The sequence below is a fragment of the Sceloporus undulatus genome, chromosome 2, assembly GCF_019175285.1.
Source record: "Sceloporus undulatus isolate JIND9_A2432 ecotype Alabama chromosome 2, SceUnd_v1.1, whole genome shotgun sequence".
In the NCBI taxonomy this organism is placed as follows: domain Eukaryota; kingdom Metazoa; phylum Chordata; class Lepidosauria; order Squamata; family Phrynosomatidae; genus Sceloporus; species Sceloporus undulatus.
Window position 1 is genome coordinate 242,646,806 of NC_056523.1, and position 19,214 is coordinate 242,666,019.

Genomic DNA, 19,214 nt, shown 5'->3' on the forward strand with positions numbered 1-19,214 from the left:
TTCATCTTCTAGAGCAAAGACCAGAGATGTCTTACAGAAGGATCCATCACTTTGGATCTAAAGCAAATGCCCAAAGGGTTGGACAGCAAACTTTTTCAGTGATTTCCCCCCTAGATTTTAAGGTGCATCCAGAAAGTGTGCTGTTTTATAACCTCTGCACAGTACTTTAAAAATATTTTAGGCATTTTAATAATATTTATTAATATTCTACATTCGCTGTAATTAAGTAGCATCTCCTGGTTCAACCTCTGAAGCCCACCTTTACTGCCAAAAGCTGCAGTGAGCAAAGGAACGTTCAGTTTCCAACTGGGGTTCAAGGAGGATGACATCTCCAACCTCCTATCACCGGTAAGCAAGACTGGCATGAGGATTTGCAAAAGGGATCCTGCTTATCATTGTCAAAACCTCACTTGCTGGTTGAAGGAGGCTGGCAACGTCAACCTCCTTGTGCCCCTATAAACAGATGAACAGACCTCCTTCATTCCATGTGGCTGAATCATCATAATTATCATCATCAACAACAAAAAGCAATAATATATCTTGCCTGTAAAATCATGTAATTGTGGAAGTGCATCCAAAATGATCCCAACCAGAGGCAGGTAAAGGGCAGCAACTTTTACTTTTACTTCTGGTTTCAAGCATGATTTTTCCAAGTCATGTGAACTCAGCAGGGTGTGAATAGCAATGACAGCTTTCCTCTGAACTCTGCTTATCCTGGCACCATGAACAAAAAAATAATGTTTATAAGTGAGCATATGTTGATTTGATAGATCAAAGTGGTACAGTACTGGGGGATAACTAAGGGTAACAACATTAAGAGGTATTAGAGAGATACGCCTTTGAATTATTAACGAACCAGTTGTTTCAGCAAATAAGTTAATATCACATCTCATGGACAGTAGGAAGCATATCTTGAAATAGAAATGACTGTGAATTAAATCTAACCAAAATGCTCACACTGAAACTTAAATAAATTATATTATTTCAATTGTTTTTTCAGAGGCATCATGGCATGAACCCAGAACTACATCTTCCAGAGCCTAGTGCTTCCTCAGAACCGCTTTGGGAATTCTAAGTATGTTTCACTATGTAATTAAACTGGGACCACACATAGGGAATTCTAGTATTTGAATCAAGAACTGTAGTTTAAAAGCCTTAGACAGAGGCTTGTGAATTATCACTGACAGTGTCCTTAGGCCTAGAAATGGTAGGACTCTAGTGGAGTAGTTCATACTTCTTGATGCAAATTATAGTCAGGTTTAATCAATTCAAGGGTCTTGTGGGAGTAGACAAAAGGCCCATGGTACTGATCCTGACACAGTAAGAAAGAGGGATATTTCAAAAACCTTGACTAAACTCCAAACCTATTACCTCCATAATACAACAGTATTACTCACCCAGCTAAAACTCAGTAAACATTGAAACCTACCCTTCTGCTTCCGTATCTAGAGCAGCTGCCAACTCAGTGAAGAGCAGCCCTGTTAGGAAGTGCTGCTGCCGATAATCTGCTGTAAGGTCAAACATGCTGGCAAGTTTTTGATCCTGGAAACTTGAGCACGAACTTGAATTCTGGGGAAAAGAAGTGGGGAGTGTAAAGGAGGAAGAGGGGGGATCTAGTGCTTACATTCAGTTTAAATGCATAGATTTAAGGACATAGGGGCTCAACAGATGGGCAGCTCTGCGCCGCCCATCTTCGTCCCGAGTTGGTGCAGCAGCAGCCGCATGCTGCAGCACCAACGCGCTGCCAAAAAGAAGCTGCCTAGAACGACTTCTTTTTTTGCAGCACCACAGACAAGAAAGGGCACCGCTATGACGCCACTTCCTGCCAGCCATGACTGGACGCTGTGCAGCGCTTGTGTCATCATGGCGGCCCCCATGTGGATGGGAGGCTGCCATGATGGCGCCAGCACCGCATGCTAGGCTTCCAGAGTGTGTGGTTGTTGCGTGCTCCCGAATCCTAATTTTGGTCCGATGACAGGGCTTTCTGCCCATCTGTACTGGGTCATAGTTGGCCCCAATGTTCTATGGAATTGCTCCTTAGGATTGTGACTACTGAAAACACAGTTCTTGATGAGATCCTCACATCTCTTCCTAAAACAGCACCAAAACACAATTGCCTGTTTATTATAAGTAACTCTACAAAGATCTTTTAGCATATGTTAGCATCACAATTCCCTGTCTCATAGCATTTCATTTTACTTTGATGTAATATTAATTCTCTCTCAGATCAGTCTCTAGCACCATGTCTTTGCATGTTGGTAATATACATGCATATGGTAAAACCAAAACAAAAGGGAACAATAGATACAGTGAAGGATATACAGCAGGCTGTAGTCCATCATTACAAGCAGATCCTTTAAGTGAATCTGCTTGTAATGATGGAAAGCTGCATCTGTATTTACAACTGCAAAGCCAGCCCTGCCATTAGGTGCAGTAAGGTAGCTGCTTCAGGCAATAGACATCCAGGACAACTGATAAATTGCTGGAAGACTGCTGGAAGAGACCCAGATTGCCTCAGAGCTTGTAGAGGACACTATCTTTTTCTTACCAAGAAAGAATAATTCATTTGTTTGCCATGTTGATTTCCGTATGTGGAACAGGACATTTTTGTTGCTGTTGTGTGCCTTCGCATAATTTTTGACTTATGGACAGTACACCATTTCATTCTTCATCTCAAGGAGCAAAATAATGTCAGTATGCCCTGTTTCCTGCCTGCCACTTAACACAGTAAGATGGATATTTTTCTTGTTGAGTGTGTCTAGGTTTTAGGAGACAACCAGCCTGTGCTCAACTTCTATTTATGGCCAGGTCAGCAGTATCCCATTACCCAAGTTTTTAGCGCTAAAACCTGGGTCCTAGAAACAAGGGCCTGTGATATCACAGAGGTGGGACCTTGGAATACCTCAGTGATGAGTTGGCAGGGCAGCCAAAACTGTTCACGGTAATTTTTTTTTAAAAAAAAGGAATTATTGAACAAACAGGCAACAGCTCTGATATCTCAGTTTGCTGTTTCTCCATCTGAATAACTTTATCAACAACTGGACAAAGTTAAATATAAATTCAATAATATTTTCCCACAACAAATGGAACTAGCTTTGACATTGTATATGGCAAACAAATTGGGGAAATGGGGAAATGTCCCAAGGAGGCAGATGTAAAATCACTTTGCATGTGCTTAGAGATACTGTTTCCATCTGGATAATTTTATATGTCCCTAGCATCCACAGTATGCAAGGGCAGTCTTAGTGAGGTTCAAATCAAGTACTGTACAAATGAAGAATGGACCATCAAACAGTAATCTTCAAGAGCCAATACTGTGCAAAGCAGAAACTGTTTTTAGCTCCAGTGGAGATACAATCCAAGTTGGCAGAGATTCTGCAAAAAGACTAGAATTGCTCAGCTGGTAGTCAGCTGCAGTATTAAATCACACAATAAAAGCAGAAGGGACTGCTGAGTTGAGTTCATTTTTACTTTTAATGTCATTCTTGCACATAAAAAGTGATGGAGTCCTGACTTAGCAGAAAGAGATGTCCTGAATTGCTACCTTCTTTGCTCAAACCATCTCAAATTGTGTTCTAACAGAGATGCTAAGGCTTTGGTTTTGTTTTTTACTTTGGCATCTAGTTTCCAACTCTTGGAGAATGCACCAAGTCTAGAAATGTCTCAGGATATTTTTCAATGACTGGAAACAAGGTCAGGGCAAGGCAAAAAAACAAAACAAAACAAACTGAAAACAAGTTTCTGTTTAATCATGGTCAGTGATAAAAAGCAACCATTTCTGGAACTCTTGAGGATAGCATTAGATGACTTCAGGACTGGTCCTACCATTAGATAAGGGACAGTGGCATGTTTGGAGGTTCCATGAAAGGGTGGGAAACTGTCAGTGACGTTATTATCATTACATTTTCTGGGCAGTGCTACAATGATTTTAGACCTCAATAAGCAAATATCTTACTCATAAGAACATAGAGTCCTGCTAGATCAGACCTAAGGCATATCTAGTTCAGCATTCTGTATGTACAGTGGCTGACCAGCTGCCTGTGGAAAGACCACAAATAGTACATTATAGCTCATGCTCCACAGCATTTGATGAACAAAGGCAGTGACATACCTAGCATATTTGACAATATATGTCTAATACATCTTAATATATGTCTAATACATGGAGCCCTGGTGGCGCAGTGGGTAAATGCCTGTACTGCAGCCATTCACTCGAAACCACAAGGTTGCGAGTTCAAGACCAGCAAAAGGGCCCAAGCTTGACTCAGGCTTGCATCCTTCCGAGGTCGCTAAAATGAGTACCCAGACTGTTGAGGGCAAATTAGCTCACTTGCTAATTAGCTTACTTGCTGTTCACCGCTATGATCTTTGGAATAGCGGTATATAAATAAAACAAATTATTATTATTATTATTATTATTATTAATTAATTATTAACATACACACACACACACAAGAAAATAATGATCATGAAACAAAATTGCTTGCAGCAGCGGCAGGTGTGGCTGGCTGAATCCATGTTTCTATTGCTGCTGCCACCACCAGCAAGACATGCCATTTTATGTTCTGGCCATTTTAAAGCATTAAATTTATTGTTTGTGCCAAATGGGCTTATCAGGTGGTTGGAACCTGTATTAAAGGAGCAAAGATGAGGAAGAGAAGAGAACGACTGTGTGTTCTCTCTCTCTCTCTCTCTCTCTCTCTCCATTGTTCCTTTGTTCTTGAACCAGGAGCCCTGGATGTTTTGCATCTCCTGAAATACCTTAATTTAAAAACAGAGGAAAAAAGGAGCAATGGCCAAGGAACAGCTTGTGGTATTGGCACCATGGCTACACATGCTGAAAGGTAACGAATGGTTTAGAAGGTGGTTGGCAAGCCACTCCACACACAGAGAGAAAAGAATGGGACCAATCCAAGACCTTCTGCAGAATCACATAATGAAGGTGAGGGTGGAATCTTGTCTCTTCCCTCAGTGGTGTACAAGTATTAATGGTGGTGGCAAGGGTGGTGGGCTGAGTAGATGTCCACTTACACACTCCCTGGCTGAGCTGCCAGACTAATATCACCACCAAAGAGCTGGAAAAGGAGGAGGAGGAACAACTGCTGGCTGGGTGAGACAGGGAAAAGACCCTCTTTCCTGCCCACCAAAAAAGCTGACAGACTTGAACCTTGAGCACTGCTCCTGCTGCCATGCAGCTTTTCTGGGTCTGACAAAGCTGCTGGATAGGCTGGAGAATGAGAAGATTCCCTTTCCTACCTGGCCAGCAAAATTGCCAGACCCAGAACTTAGGTGCCCTTTCCCACCAGTGCACCAGGTGACAATTCCCTGTGAAGTGTCACCCAATGCAGTCCACACACTCTGCACACCCTTATGACAACCCTATACATAGGCATACTTCCTCTAGTACCAGGGGGAATACCTTTAGCCACCATGTCTAGTAGCCATAAATAGTCACATCTTTCACAAAATTCTCCAGTCCTCTTTTAAAGCCACTGAAGTTGATGATCATCATGTCTTCAAGAGTTTAACTATGTACTGTATGCAGAAGTACTTCTTTTTAATCTATCTTTTCTCTCTTACCATTCATATTCAGTCAATGACCCTGGATTCTATTATTATCACAGAAGAGGGGGGAAATCCTCCCTATATGTAGTTTATATCACATCCCTCCCTCATATCTTTTCTAAGCTAAAAGAACCCCAAAATTGGTAAAAAAAAAAATTATAAGGGACCTATTCCATTGTTGGAACTTTTTGGCTATCCATTTCTGCACCTTTTCTAGCTCTAAAATATCTATCTACAATATCATTTTTCAGGTGCAGTAATCAGATCTAAACATAGGTGTTTATCAGACGAGCTCTTAAAGAGGTACTATTCCAGTGTGACTCCTCTAGCTGCCTCCTGTTGCATGCTGGGATTGGCAGTTTTAAGGAGGGGTATTTAGAATTCTCAGGCAGAGAAGTTCAGCTCCTTAAAACTGCCAATCCCAGCATGCAACAGGAGGCTGCTAGAGGAGTCACACTGGAATAGTACCTCTTTAAGAGCATAGTGTGATAAACATCATAGTATACCGATATACAGATTTGTCTAAGTTAGTTTGTAGTACAGTATGTTTTTGTTGCTTGGGTGGAGATACCTCAGTTTGCTTTAAAAGCTCCAACCATGCAAGATGTCCTGTGGGCTACAGATGCAGCAGGAAGCACTCCCGACTCTCACTAAATTCCTACCTCTTGAGGGGTTTAGGTATAGATTCTAGTAACCATCAAAACCTGGATTATACGGTGAGGACATATGAAATTTTAATTACTGTTCACAGAAGTTTAGTTTATTACTCTCTTGCCAAGTCTCCAAACGACATCCCAACTCATCCCAATTCTGCTCACAGATCATCACAATTCACTGCCTACATTTTTCATTCATGTTTGTTATTCAAACTTCTTATATAATGAAGCAGCCTAGAAATGGAGTTTCTTGTACTCATTACAGCTGACCTGCCTACAGAGCAACAGAACTTTAGTTGCAGACCAGGCTCGGCTCTATGACCTGTTTTCAGTACCAGGACTCAGCTTAAGTATAGACAAAGTAGAGTGGGCCCTTGGTATCTGCTGGGTTTTGGTTCCAGGAGCCCTGCGGATACCAAAATCTATGGATGTTCAAGTCCCATTAAATACAATGGCATAGTTAAATAGTGTCCCTTATATAAAATGGCAAAATCAACTTTGCTTTTTGTGGTGTGTGTGCATGTACACACACACACACACACACACACACACTCAAGCTGTGAATGGCTGAATCCGGGGATAAGGAATCTGTGAATATGGAGGTCTGACTGTAATATCTTTTAGTATACTCCAGGAAATTTTACTATACCACCAAACATCTGCTTCCATCTCACCATAGCTCTGTGATAAAAGAGCATGGACTGGTCTGAATCCTGTTAGTTGAATAGACCTCAATCAACTGCAGAATGGTCAGTCTACATGTAGCTAAATTTCACTGATTCACTGGGTTTAATGTAGTTGGGACTAACAATAGACCATTATTTCATAGCTGGCTTCAGACAGAACACTTTTCTATAGAGGAAACTAAAACTGGAAACCTGAGATGGCTTGGTTTTTCCAGCGTTGCTGTTAGAGGAGATGAAACCTGCAAAGGCAGGGCTACAAATGGAAAGCTTGTGCTCAAAAAAGGGCATTTTCTAGGAGCTCATGAATGACCATTGCTGGATATGTGTAGTAACGGACCTTCCTCCCTGCTGCATACCAAATCCAATTAGTTCACACAAGCTAATGCTTATACAAGAGTAAGGCTTCCCACATCCAGCATCCTCCTCCACTACCCACAGGAATGTATGCTTTTTGAAAGAGCAATCAAAGTGCCAGCCATGTGTCCCATGGCAAGTATCCTGGTATCCTACCTAGAGACTATGCCAATTTTTGGAAGCATCCATAGACAGACAGTCTTCCCTGCTGTCTAAATGTGCTGCAGGCAGATGGGATCACTAGTCCCTGCACATTCAGTAGAAAGCCAGAAGAGCTCTGTCTGACTTCAGCTTTATATGCGCAGGCTCTTTAGAGCATCAGAAACATGCATCAACCAGGGTTCCCATCCAAGTGCCTATGCATGTACATCTGTACCCTCACAAGGAGACTCTTCTCAAATCTTCTAATGTGTTGCACCTGATCCACAGGATAAGGTGGTGCCTTTCCCCACACCAGGTAGAAAACCTGATCAAACTGGCAGTAGCAAACCTTATTTTAGTTCTGGCTGTGGGACAGCATCCTCCACAGTACCACTGAAGGCATCTGGCTAGTTTGGGGGAAAATACTCCTGTTTGCTTGCCATACTTCAGCATCTGTCTTAAACTGTCAAATGGCAGAACTGGTACTGTCTGCTGAAGGTATACATGGGAAGGAATGTGGCCAATAACTGTGTTCCCAGCCTCCCTGTTTTCCATAGCTGCATGGATGAATGGATAGTAGGAAGGAAGAACCCAATAGCTTTACTATTGTCTTCTCACGTATTAATCAAGGAGAGGCAACGTGATACACTGATCACCTATTAAACATTGCATCTATTGTAAGTTTACACAGCTTTCACCATACATAACATAATAAAATATAACAATGCAAGTGGAAGGATACCTGGGATGACAGAGAAGGAGAGGGAGATGCTGGAGCAGAGGATGAAGTCAAGAAGAACAGATTCAGATTGAGGTAATGTTCATGACTGCAGAGAATTCGCAGAAACTCCAGCCTCATGGAAATTAAGGTTGGAAGAGTACTCAGTTTATTTGACAACTGAAAAGCAAACATTACAAATAAAAAAGCACAAAAGGTAAATAATTGCACAGAGAGAAATACTTTGACTCTAAAAATTGAATCACTTTGTTTAATAAAAATAGTCCAGAAACCAAAAATACTGCAAAATGTTTCCATTAATCCTGGCATCATCTACATTCCCAATCATCAGATGCTCTCTGGTTGTGACAGTATTTTTCCCTTGGCTGATTTCCCACTAATATAATGTCTCAGCAAATCTATCTGAAAAGTCATTTTGCACTGTACAGTACTTCCCTATCTTGTTAAATTATAAATAACTCCAGAAATTATCTAACTCCATCAGTGCAAAACACAGTATTGGAGTTTATTTGTTTATCAGTTTCTCGTCATTCAACTGCATTACACCAGTAAGCATTACCTAAGAAAGGTAGCTGGTCAGCCATCAGTTCAATTTTGAATGCAAAAGGTTGAGGAAAGAGTTTTGCTTTCTTTTGACAGTATGTAAACAAAAGACAGAGCTAAGAGTTTTGCACTGATGGAGTTAGAAAGGGAAGCTCAGGAATACAGCTGAGCAGACAAAGCAGCCTTGTTCCTTCATGGCTTTCAAATGCAAGCAAACATCTCTGCTTTGATCTGTTTTGCTGGGGCTTCAACAGAACATAAAAGGGATTGACACAGCATTAAAGCTGAACAGACATCACTCAGTCTAGGACGGGAGGGACAGGTAGATCCTGTTACTATTATGCTGCCATATGTGTTGCCCTATTTTGAATTTTGGTGATATGGAAACAAAACTGCAAAAAGTTGAAACTCCCCCCTCCCCTTCCAATTTTATTTTGAAAACAAGGCATGGTGAAGCACAAACATTGTTTTAATGCATATATGTGCTTCTGATGGGTTTCCAGAAGTAGAGTTCTGCTTTAATACAAGGTAAACGCTCCATGTTGCTTTTTTGAAAATATGTTTCGCTCCAACTGCAGCAGAACCCATAGAGATATGGAGTCCAAAAACCATGCGTTGCCCATCATTCTCCAGTCTTAAATTTTTAACGTATACATCTTGAAGAACCTCTAAGATACTTGTTCAAAGAAGCTATCTGTCCTTGGGTGTAGTGGAAGGATAACACTGTCAGTTCCTGAAACTGACAAAACCTGGGCTCAGCCCTAACCAAAATATGAATAAGAATTGTCCTCTGTGATAATACCTTACTGGATAAAAAGCTCATTCATTATTCCATGATTGGTCAAAAAATTATATTTGGAATCTTTTGCTATCCTTTCACTACAAGCTTGACAAGAAAGGCAAAAGTTAGTAACTGGATGAGTAAACCCAAACTAAGCCTGCAGTCTATGAAAAAACCTTGTGGGAACAATCCCCACTGATCATGGTGAACTCTATAGCACTGTGGTCCACATTCAGGCAAGGCCTACCTGGTTGCAGTAGTGTTTGATGAGATTAAACACAAAGCCACGATCCATCAGAGAAAGAAGATCATACAGAAAAAATGACAGGCTAATGTTGATCTTTTCTGCTTGCTCACTTTCCTTTCAATAAAGCAAAAAGGTAGGAATACACAAAATTAGTTTTGCTTTTTAAATATAGGTAGGATCCAGATGGTAGAATATATACATTATTTAACCCATCAACCAACAGTTGCTCTCATGACTGTTTCTGCCTCCTGCACCTCCTTGTTGACTATGAAAGTCCAGCTGAGCAGAGATAAGGGAGCCCTGGTGGTTAAATATGGGTACTGCGGCCACTAACTCATAAGCCTCAAGGTTGTGAGATCAATACCAGCCAGGGGCTCCAGGGCTGACTCAGCCTGGCATCTTTCCAAGGTTGCTAAAATGAATAACCAGTTTGTTGGGAGCAATTAGTTTACACATTGTAAACCACTTAAGGAGTGTTTAGTTCACTGATAAGCAGTATACAAATGTACTTGCTATTGCTATACATGCTATAACAAGAGTATTTGTAGGATGTGAGGAATGCTTGGGGAAATAATCTTTGCATCACAATCCCCAGAATCCTGTAGTTATCTGTGAGATTCTGGGACCAGACATCCAAGAAAGTAACTCTTTCACGCTCTAGAACTGGGTGAGGGCACTGAAAAAAGGAATCAGGCAACAATGACCCCATTAGGCACAGCAGCTGCAAGCTTCAGTGAGGGGAAGGATGAAGACATCTGTCAAGCACAGTGAGGGTTTTCGGCTTTTTCAAAAGTTGATTTATATTTACACATTTGGTCAGCTTTTATAGAAAAGTACCTGTATGACTAATTTGGTTATTTTTCCTCCCTTCACATTTTTATTTTCCCACTTTTGTTATACTGGAACATTATTGTACATATCTGAGATCCTTTCTGAATGTAAATAATTTGGGGGGGGGAGAGGCAGCAGAGCAAGTTTAGCAAGCAGTCATGGTACCTAATGCTCATTATGTCTCTAAATTACAGTTGTCTCTGAATAAAATAGTAACAGACTTATTACCCTTGCTTCCTGCTTCTGGGTTTCTTGAAAATATCTGCTTGACCACTGTTGGAAATTTGATGCTACATTAGGCAGGCCTTTGCTCAGAGGACTCTTTTTATATATTCTTACCTTTGCTCAATCTTCCCAAAAGTGGTGCCCTCCAGGTGTGTTGAATTACAACTACCATCACAGAAGTTGTAGTCCAACACATTTAGTGGTACTAGGTTGCAGAAGATTGCTCTTAGTATAACTCCCGAATTTCAACAGAAATGTGGCAGACTGAAGATTAGGAACTGATTTCTAATGATAGAGTTAATATGACTTGAATAAAATTATTCTAGAATGCCACCACTTGGTGATGGTTATATTTATTTGTTCTAGTTTGAGAAATTACCTTCTGTGGTTTCACTAAAAGTGCTGCAACCTCTGAGGTGACCACATTAACTATAGTGGTGATGTCATCCTTGAAGCGATTGGAAAATCGAGTTCTGCGGGGAGTATCCTGCTTCTTCATGTTATCAACATACTGAGCCATGCTCTTGACCTTCAACAGAATAAGCATGTTTTATTAGAGGGATGCTATCTCTACAACTCGAGACAGGGAGATACTGTACAACAGAATTAGAACATTTGGGAACATCCCAAGAAAACCTCCTGATGCTTTCTTCTCATTCTATAAAACCCAAGACAAACAAGGTTTAAATTCTTTTCCAAAAATCTCTTGAACTAAATTCAAGTGTGCAAAATGAATGATTGCACATTTCAAACATAGAATTTTAAGATTAAATTCCAGAACTCCTGCATATAATAATACACAAACTCTCCAGCTTGATTTAAATATGATATTGGGTATGCTTGAAATCAACATCGTACCAGTGTAAGGGTTCAAGAGAGCTTGGGAAATGTATCCAGGGACTACGCTGTCTGGGGGATTAGTTTGCTCCAGGGTTATCAATGATACAGGGTTTCTTCAGGGTCTTAAACACTGATGCAATGGAGCCAACATAGTGTAGTGGTATTGGACGACAACTCTGGAGACAAGGGTTCAAATCCCTGCCATGGAAGCCTTCTGGGTGACCTTGAGCAAATCACACCTCTCAGCCTCAGAGAAAGGCAAGCTTAAACTCCCTCTAAACAAATCTTGCCAAGAAAATCCCATGATAGTGTTGTGGAAACAGCTTGAAGGCATACAACAACAAGTGGAGTCAAGAGTGACAAGGGAAATTATGTCCTTTGTTACTCATTCAGGCCTCCCTGTTTCCCTTGAGATTAAATGATATCTGCACACTAATGGGGGCAGGAATTTTTCCTTACCCTTCCTTGTTATTATGCAAAGTACGAAGAGCCCTGGTGGTGTAGTGATTAAATGCTGGTACTGTAGCCAAGTTCGATCCTGCAGGACTCCAGGTTGACTCAGCTTTCCATCCTTTCATAGATCATAAAATGAGTACCCAGCTTGTTGGGGGCAATTGGCTAACACATTATAAACTACTTAGAGAGTACTCAGCACTATAAAGCAGTACAGAAATGTAGGTGTGATTGCTATTTTGAGGCAGCTTGGACATGAGCAGAGAGAATGGGAGGACCACGTGACTACCTGGGGCCAGGGGGAAGAAGAAGCTGCTGGGTCTACTGATACTTGGACCTCTGCCTTCCAAGTGCCTTCTAAGAAGCCAAGCCCTTCCTCCAGTCCATCTGGTGCCATCCGGCCATGGAGGGAGAGACGCAGGCCCAGCTCCATTGGGCCTGGCCTAGATTAAGAAGCCGAGCCCTCCCTCCAGTCCATCTGCCTTGATCCAAGCCTGTGAGGGAGAGAAGAACTGCTGGACCTGATCCCCTTCCCCAACACCATTCCCTTCTCCTTTTGTGTCATATCTTTTTAGACTGTAAGCCTGAGGTCAGGGAACTGTGTAATTAAAAATAATAATAATTGTATGCCACTCTGAGAGCCTTTAGGGCTGAAGGGCGGGATATAAAAAATAAAACAATGAAAACTAGTTTGTTGATACAACTTGCCTGGATTTTTAACACTCCTTAGGGATCGCTATGGAGATCATGATGCTGAGCACCTACACTTCAAAATCCACCACCACAAGCCTTAAGGACTTTAATATTGTAGGAAAGCTATAAAAGCCACTCCTTCACTATAACAATTTTGTTTCTGTTGCCATTAACAGTATGCCCATCGTTCTTATTTCCATGTAATGGAAAAATACCTGCCAGTAGGAATGAATCATACTGATATAAAAAAAATAGCAATAGCAAGTACATTTCTATGCCACTTATCAGTGCACTTAAGCACTTCCTAAGTGGTTTACAAAGTGTAAGCTAACTGCCTCCAACAATCTGGGTACTCATTTTAGCGACCTTGGAAGGATGCAAGCCTGAGTTGAGCTTGAGCCTTTCACCAGTATTGAACTTGCAACCTTATGGTTTGTGAGTGAGTGGCTGCACTACAGGCATTTAACTCGCAACCTTATGGTTTGTGAGTGAGTGGCTGCACTACAGGCATTTAACCACTGTTAACCACCAGTCTTTAGTTTGTCTTTACCAAAACCTTATCCTTAGAAATTGCACTGAACATCCCTGTTACTAAAAGCAAAACCCCACTCTAAAATCTTACCAGCAATTCAAAGAAGAACCAGGCATACTTGAAGACAGATTCTCTCACCATGCCAGTACTGACCACCATCTGAAGTGCCAATTCTTCATGGAAATGCTACAGGATGTATTAAAAACCATAATGTGAATATCAACTTTTGCCATTAGGCTTCAAAACATAACTGAGATAAAGAAATCCAAAGTGGAAGCACGTAGAATTAGTGCATGCAAACATGTACAACAAACAAAGGTTAAATAAAACACTTAGCCCTCAAGGAGGCAAAGAAATATAGTTGCCACCACTAGGAAGTTTGAGCAATAGCAATCACAACAGCAGCTTTATTTATATACCATTTCATACCACACCAAGTAGTCTCTAAGCAGTTTACAACTGTAAGCTAATTGCCCCCATCAAGCTGGGTACTCGTTTTAGCAACCTTGAAAAGATACAAGGCTGAGTTGACCCTGAGCCCCCTGGCTGGGATTGAACTCACAACCTTGTGGCTTGTGAGTGAGTGGCTGCAGTACTGGCATTTAACCACTGCACCAGATTAAGGAAAGGTGAACACCACACCAAGAAACAGAGTAGCAATTATCACTACCATGCATTTTCCAACAGCAAAAATAATACAAGCCAAAATTAAATGCAAAGCTCTTCAAAAAAAATTAGAAGCAATTTTCTGAAGACTGAAATAATTAATCTGAATGACCATTCAGTCTAACTGTATACTTCTTAAACAGATGTTAAAGCGTGGCAAAGAGCTAGTGTAGAGAAACTGGGTTATGCACAACAAAGCCAGGCATTCAAGCATTCAATGGAATCCAGCCACCATTGAATTCTACAATGGAAAACATTTACAAAAGGAGACTGTCACATAAAACAACACAAGCGCCTTTAGTTTCAGTTAAAGCAGAATAATATCTCACGCAGGCATCATATTTGAAGTAGGTATTTCAAATATGGCTTGAACAGTAAACTGAATGCATAGATCTGATTGGTTGTATAAACTGACATCAAAGTTAAACAACAAAATGGCATCTGTTTCTCCCATTTGACTGCTGTCCCAACTGACCTTCCCACAATTCTCTGAAATACTGGACTTCCAACCATTCCTAAACCCAAGAAAAAACATGAAAAACATTTTGTCCCATTAAAATGTTTTCCAGTCTAGTCACCTAAGATTATCTGGTGAAGTACCTATCTCTTTCACCATTTGGCTTTTACTCTTTTTCCTGCTGCTTGATGGAAAGCTGATTATGAGAGAAGAAATCTCCAAGAATGCATACATCTAACAAGAAAACAATCTTTCATTGAATAACCCTATAAATGTTTAACAGTTTAATTCTCTGCACATTTATACAGGAGTAAGTCCCACTGTATTCAGTGGTGCTTACTCCTTAGTTAGAACAATTATGAATGCAGACTGAATTATTTTAAAACCTATATATTTCTTTGTTTTCCAATTTCATATTAGGGACAGGCAAATCTAATTTAATCTTTTAAAATAACTCTTACATTTATATATTTTACAAATATCTTTGTATAGTTTTTAATTTGTTTTGTTTTAAATATGTTGTTAGCCATCTTGAGTTCCATTATTGGGAGAAAGGAGGGATTAAAATAAGCAAATAAATCTATGTAAATTTTGGTTTTGTTGAATGCTTTATTTCCTTGGCTACAAGTTCAACTTTGGCCTGCTTTTGAATCAATTTCTGAACTCATTAAGATTTAGAGTTTTTAAAAAATGAAAATGTAAGTATTTCTCCAGTAATATAATCTGCTTTTGTACATAACTGCCATTGATATATTGGTTTTTGGGTACACTTACCAAATGCACACTTTTTTGTGTGTACTGAACTGGGAACAGTATTTAAAAGTTGTGAACCATATCCATGTGGATACACAACTACATTTCAGTTCACTGAAAGCTTTGGGAGCTCCCAGTCTAGTGCATTTGTACAAAAATGTGGACGGTGCATTCCTCTCTACCTTATTCTGGCTCAAAATGCAAGAGATGAAATGGCTGATCATTGTTAATGTCCTAACATTCCTCTTCTGAAAAAGAACATCTTGTCTACATCTGCCCTGCCCCAACAGGGATATTTGTTATCAAAAGTGGCCTCCTTCGAGCTCCTCTTATTAAGTTTGTCAATGCCTGGTGTTGCATGATGTGGCAGTCTACCTTTTTACTGGATGGCCTTGGGCTTGTGCAAGGACTGGACAAATTGCTGCTGGGCGTACTATAGTAAGACATCCGGTTGCAGCTTCGATCTACAATCTGAAGAGAATGACCAGAAGAATGTAAAAAGAACAATCAAACGAGAAAGTATGTCAACTGTAGGAGAGAGGGAGAAGAAAAAGAAAGCCAGCAGTAGAACTAGGCCCTAGTCTCACAGATTTAAGTTGGACTTGCTTCCAAGTAAATCATTTGGGATTGGGGTGTTACATCTCAGTGTGGGTCTACAATACAGTAATTTCAAGAAAAAAAGAAAGAAAGAAACCAATGCAAAGATTATTACAGTTACATGAAGTATGCATTGAGAAGTGTTATATTCACTTTAAATACTATAAATACATTACTGCCCCCATGTGGCCCAGTTTATTTCTGTATTTCTAATTTCTATGGTCTCTGTATTCCAACAAACCTGGGGGAGGGGATGAGAAGAAACACTACTTCCCTAACAAGAGTGGCATGGGGGTGGATCTTTTCTATCTGAAGAATGTTAAATAATAATTATACCCCATTCCATACATAGTGCCTCTCCATAAACTTTAAGATTAGATGCATTCATCATCCACTACAAGAGCAAGTGTAATGTACTGGTTTGAGTGTTGGACTGCCACTCTGGAGACCAGAATTTGAATCCCCACTCAGCTATAGGAACCCACTGGGTAAACTTGGGCAAGTCACACTCTCTCAGCTTCAAAGGAAGGCTGAACAAATTTTGCCAATAAAATCACGTGACAGGCCTTGTTGTTGTTGACTGCCCTCGAGTCAACTCTGACACATGATGACTCTGTGGATGAGACATCTCCAAGATCCCTTATTCTCCACTGGTCTTCTCAGGTCCTGCAAACACAGTCCTGTGCGCTCCCTGATTAAGTCCATACATCTGATATACGGCATTCCTCTCTTTCTACTACCCTCTAACTTTCCAAGCATTTCTAATGAGCCATACCTTCTCATGATATGGCCAAAGTACAATAGCCCTAATTTGATAATCTTGGCTTCTATGGAGATTTCAGGCCTGATTTGTTTGTCTTTTTGGCTGTCCATGGTATCCTCAGCACTCTTCTCCAGCACCACTTTTCAAATGAGTTAATTTTTTTCTTATTCGTTTTCATTGTCCAGCTCTCACATTCATATACTGTATGGCGATGATAGGGAATACAATGGCTTGAACAATTCTAACTTTAATGCTCAATTGTACATCCCTAATCTTTAGAGTTTTGGCTAGTTCTTTCATAGCTGCCCTTCCAATTTCTAGTCTTCTTCATAGGGTCATCATAAATTGGAAATTATTTGAAGGCACACAACAACAGACAAAAAACTCCTGTGGAACAGACTAAAAATATAGTCTATATATAAAGTTTATAACACAATGTTTTGTGTTATAAACTTTATAACACAATTGTTGGATAGTTACTTCTTTGATTCAAGAATAAAAATCTCTATGATGGGTACATTTTGCCTCATGACTCCAAATAGGATTACATGTCCACTCCAGGATTCATTATCAAATGAAAGTTGAAGATGGCTGTGTATCATCTTTGTCCCTTTTATGAACCTACATAAAACCTTTGGAATTCACACCCATTTCATTTAATTTTGTACCTTCTAAAAGACAGAGATATTATAAACCACATCCTATAATTTTGTACCTTCTACATGATAAATATATGAACAGAACTATTAATAGCAGTGGTTTCTTTTGCCATTAGCTGCCTCAGATTTTAATGAGAAATCAGTAAATACGTCTAGCCCATTGATTATCCAATAATTATAAATGTAATGAACATAATGGTTTTTATAGTCATTAAACAATGTATGCCATGTGCTTGTTTTATGATGTGATTATAACTTTTACAAAACACTCTCCAGGCACACTGTTTGGAAGTTGAGGACTTTATTATCTCCTCTTACCCTCGAGGACATGATCTCCTGGACTTCTTCATCAGTAGAAGCCTGCAATCCTGCAATATCAGGATTACTACAGCTGGTTGCTCGGCTCTGCAAGAGTCGAGAGCCCACAGAAACTGCTGTGGTGCGGCCATAGGTGTAATAACGAGACTCAGGTAGATTAGCACTTCCTGTTGTACCTGCAGAGAGGAAAACATTTTTGCAATTCATTTGTGCTACAAATTACACTACTGTTACTCATTGATCCTAACTCAAATGATGGTTCTAATATTTGTCCTCTGTAGCAAATATCATGTCTCCTAGGCTAATATCTTGTCCCACAGGCAGGATCCTCTTTCCACTACAGAGGACATCTTCCACCCTGTCTTATAGTATTAACGCATTCAACATGTCCCCCTTCCACAAATGGCACTGTCTCTATCGCCATGCATATGGAAAAACAGTTTTGTTTTGTTTTCTATAGACATTCAAAACCCAATGGAAGGAAACAGATGTCTACAGTTTAGAACAGGATGGGCAAAGTACAACCCACAGACCAACAAGTGGTCCCCAAGGCCATTTTGTGGCCCACAGAGGTTTAAAAAAGCTTTACTTTTTTCAAAAAATATTTTTTGCCCACAGTGCTCCAAATCCCCCCCAAGGCAGGTGGGGGACATATTTACCACGTCAAAAAGTTCTCTAGGGGGCATGCAGCATATTTCCACCAAATTGTCAGCCCTCAATGGGACAATTTAGACCCAGGAGAGGCCTTTTGCTCATTTCCGGACTCCCTCGCATAAATCAAATACCACCTATGCTCGACCCCCATTTAAATGAATGGGGCTCATGCATGCGGTGGCGCAGTGGCGCGGCGGTGCATGCATGCCACGGGCACACACCCCATTTGTCCCTTTGGGACGTGCCGCCCCTTCTCCCCACGCAGCTTTCAGCATATGAAAGCTGCGTATGACGCAGGCACACTGTACTCTCTTTGAAAAGAAATGCCATCTGGTGTTTTTTTTTAAAAAAAATACTCAAGAACTACAGAAACAGAAGCAAACAGCAACATTTACTATGTGAAATTTCCCCCTATGAAGTGTATAAAAATTTCAGACAAACAGAAGTTATATAGAAACTTGATGATGGATATATAGTCAAGTAAGTGCCAGATATTTACAGAATGACTGGAAATCCCAAAGGAATTTTCTTTCAGAAAAGGAGGCATATGTATGAAAACGAAATAAGCAAAGATTTACACCAGGTACCTCCACTTCAGAGTGAGGTTCACTGCATTCATTGGGAACTGGTTTAGAGTAAACAGCCATGGGATCGGGCTACAAGGACATCATGGATGTCTACTTAAAAGCTAACTGACAGAACATTCAATTAATGCAACAGGTTGTTTTTTTAAAAAATAGGAGTCCAGTGACAATACCTAATTTGACAACTTCCTTCTGAATTTCAGGAAGACGGAATATATAGTAGACATAAGATGCTAGGAGGCAATTTCTTCCATGTTGGTCCTTGACCAGATCTTTACTGTTGTGAAGGCTGTTCACTATGGCAACGACTGATTCAAAGGCAAATTGGGAGAAGTTAGCTGGGGAGGAAATGGAAAAGTATCAGTTTCTTATGCTCTTCATCATCATAAATGTGTAGAATTAGTCAAGTTCTCTTCATCATAGGCAATCGTATCTATAAGTATTTGGCCAGCTGCAATTGTGAGGGCTGCTGATTTA

At 40.3% G+C, this 19,214-nt stretch overlaps 1 protein-coding gene across 1 annotated transcript in view; it reads right to left on the reverse strand.

Annotated features, from left to right (window-relative positions):
* Positions 1-19,214, reverse strand: part of DOCK8 (dedicator of cytokinesis 8) — a 114,190-nt gene that overhangs the window by 35,653 nt on the left and 59,323 nt on the right. The window contains 9 exon segments of the mRNA XM_042447751.1: positions 545-714; positions 1,430-1,569; positions 8,145-8,300; positions 9,713-9,826; positions 11,148-11,297; positions 13,377-13,472; positions 15,538-15,633; positions 17,500-17,675; positions 18,911-19,075. Coding sequence (XP_042303685.1) covers positions 545-714; positions 1,430-1,569; positions 8,145-8,300; positions 9,713-9,826; positions 11,148-11,297; positions 13,377-13,472; positions 15,538-15,633; positions 17,500-17,675; positions 18,911-19,075 — 1,263 coding nt within the window.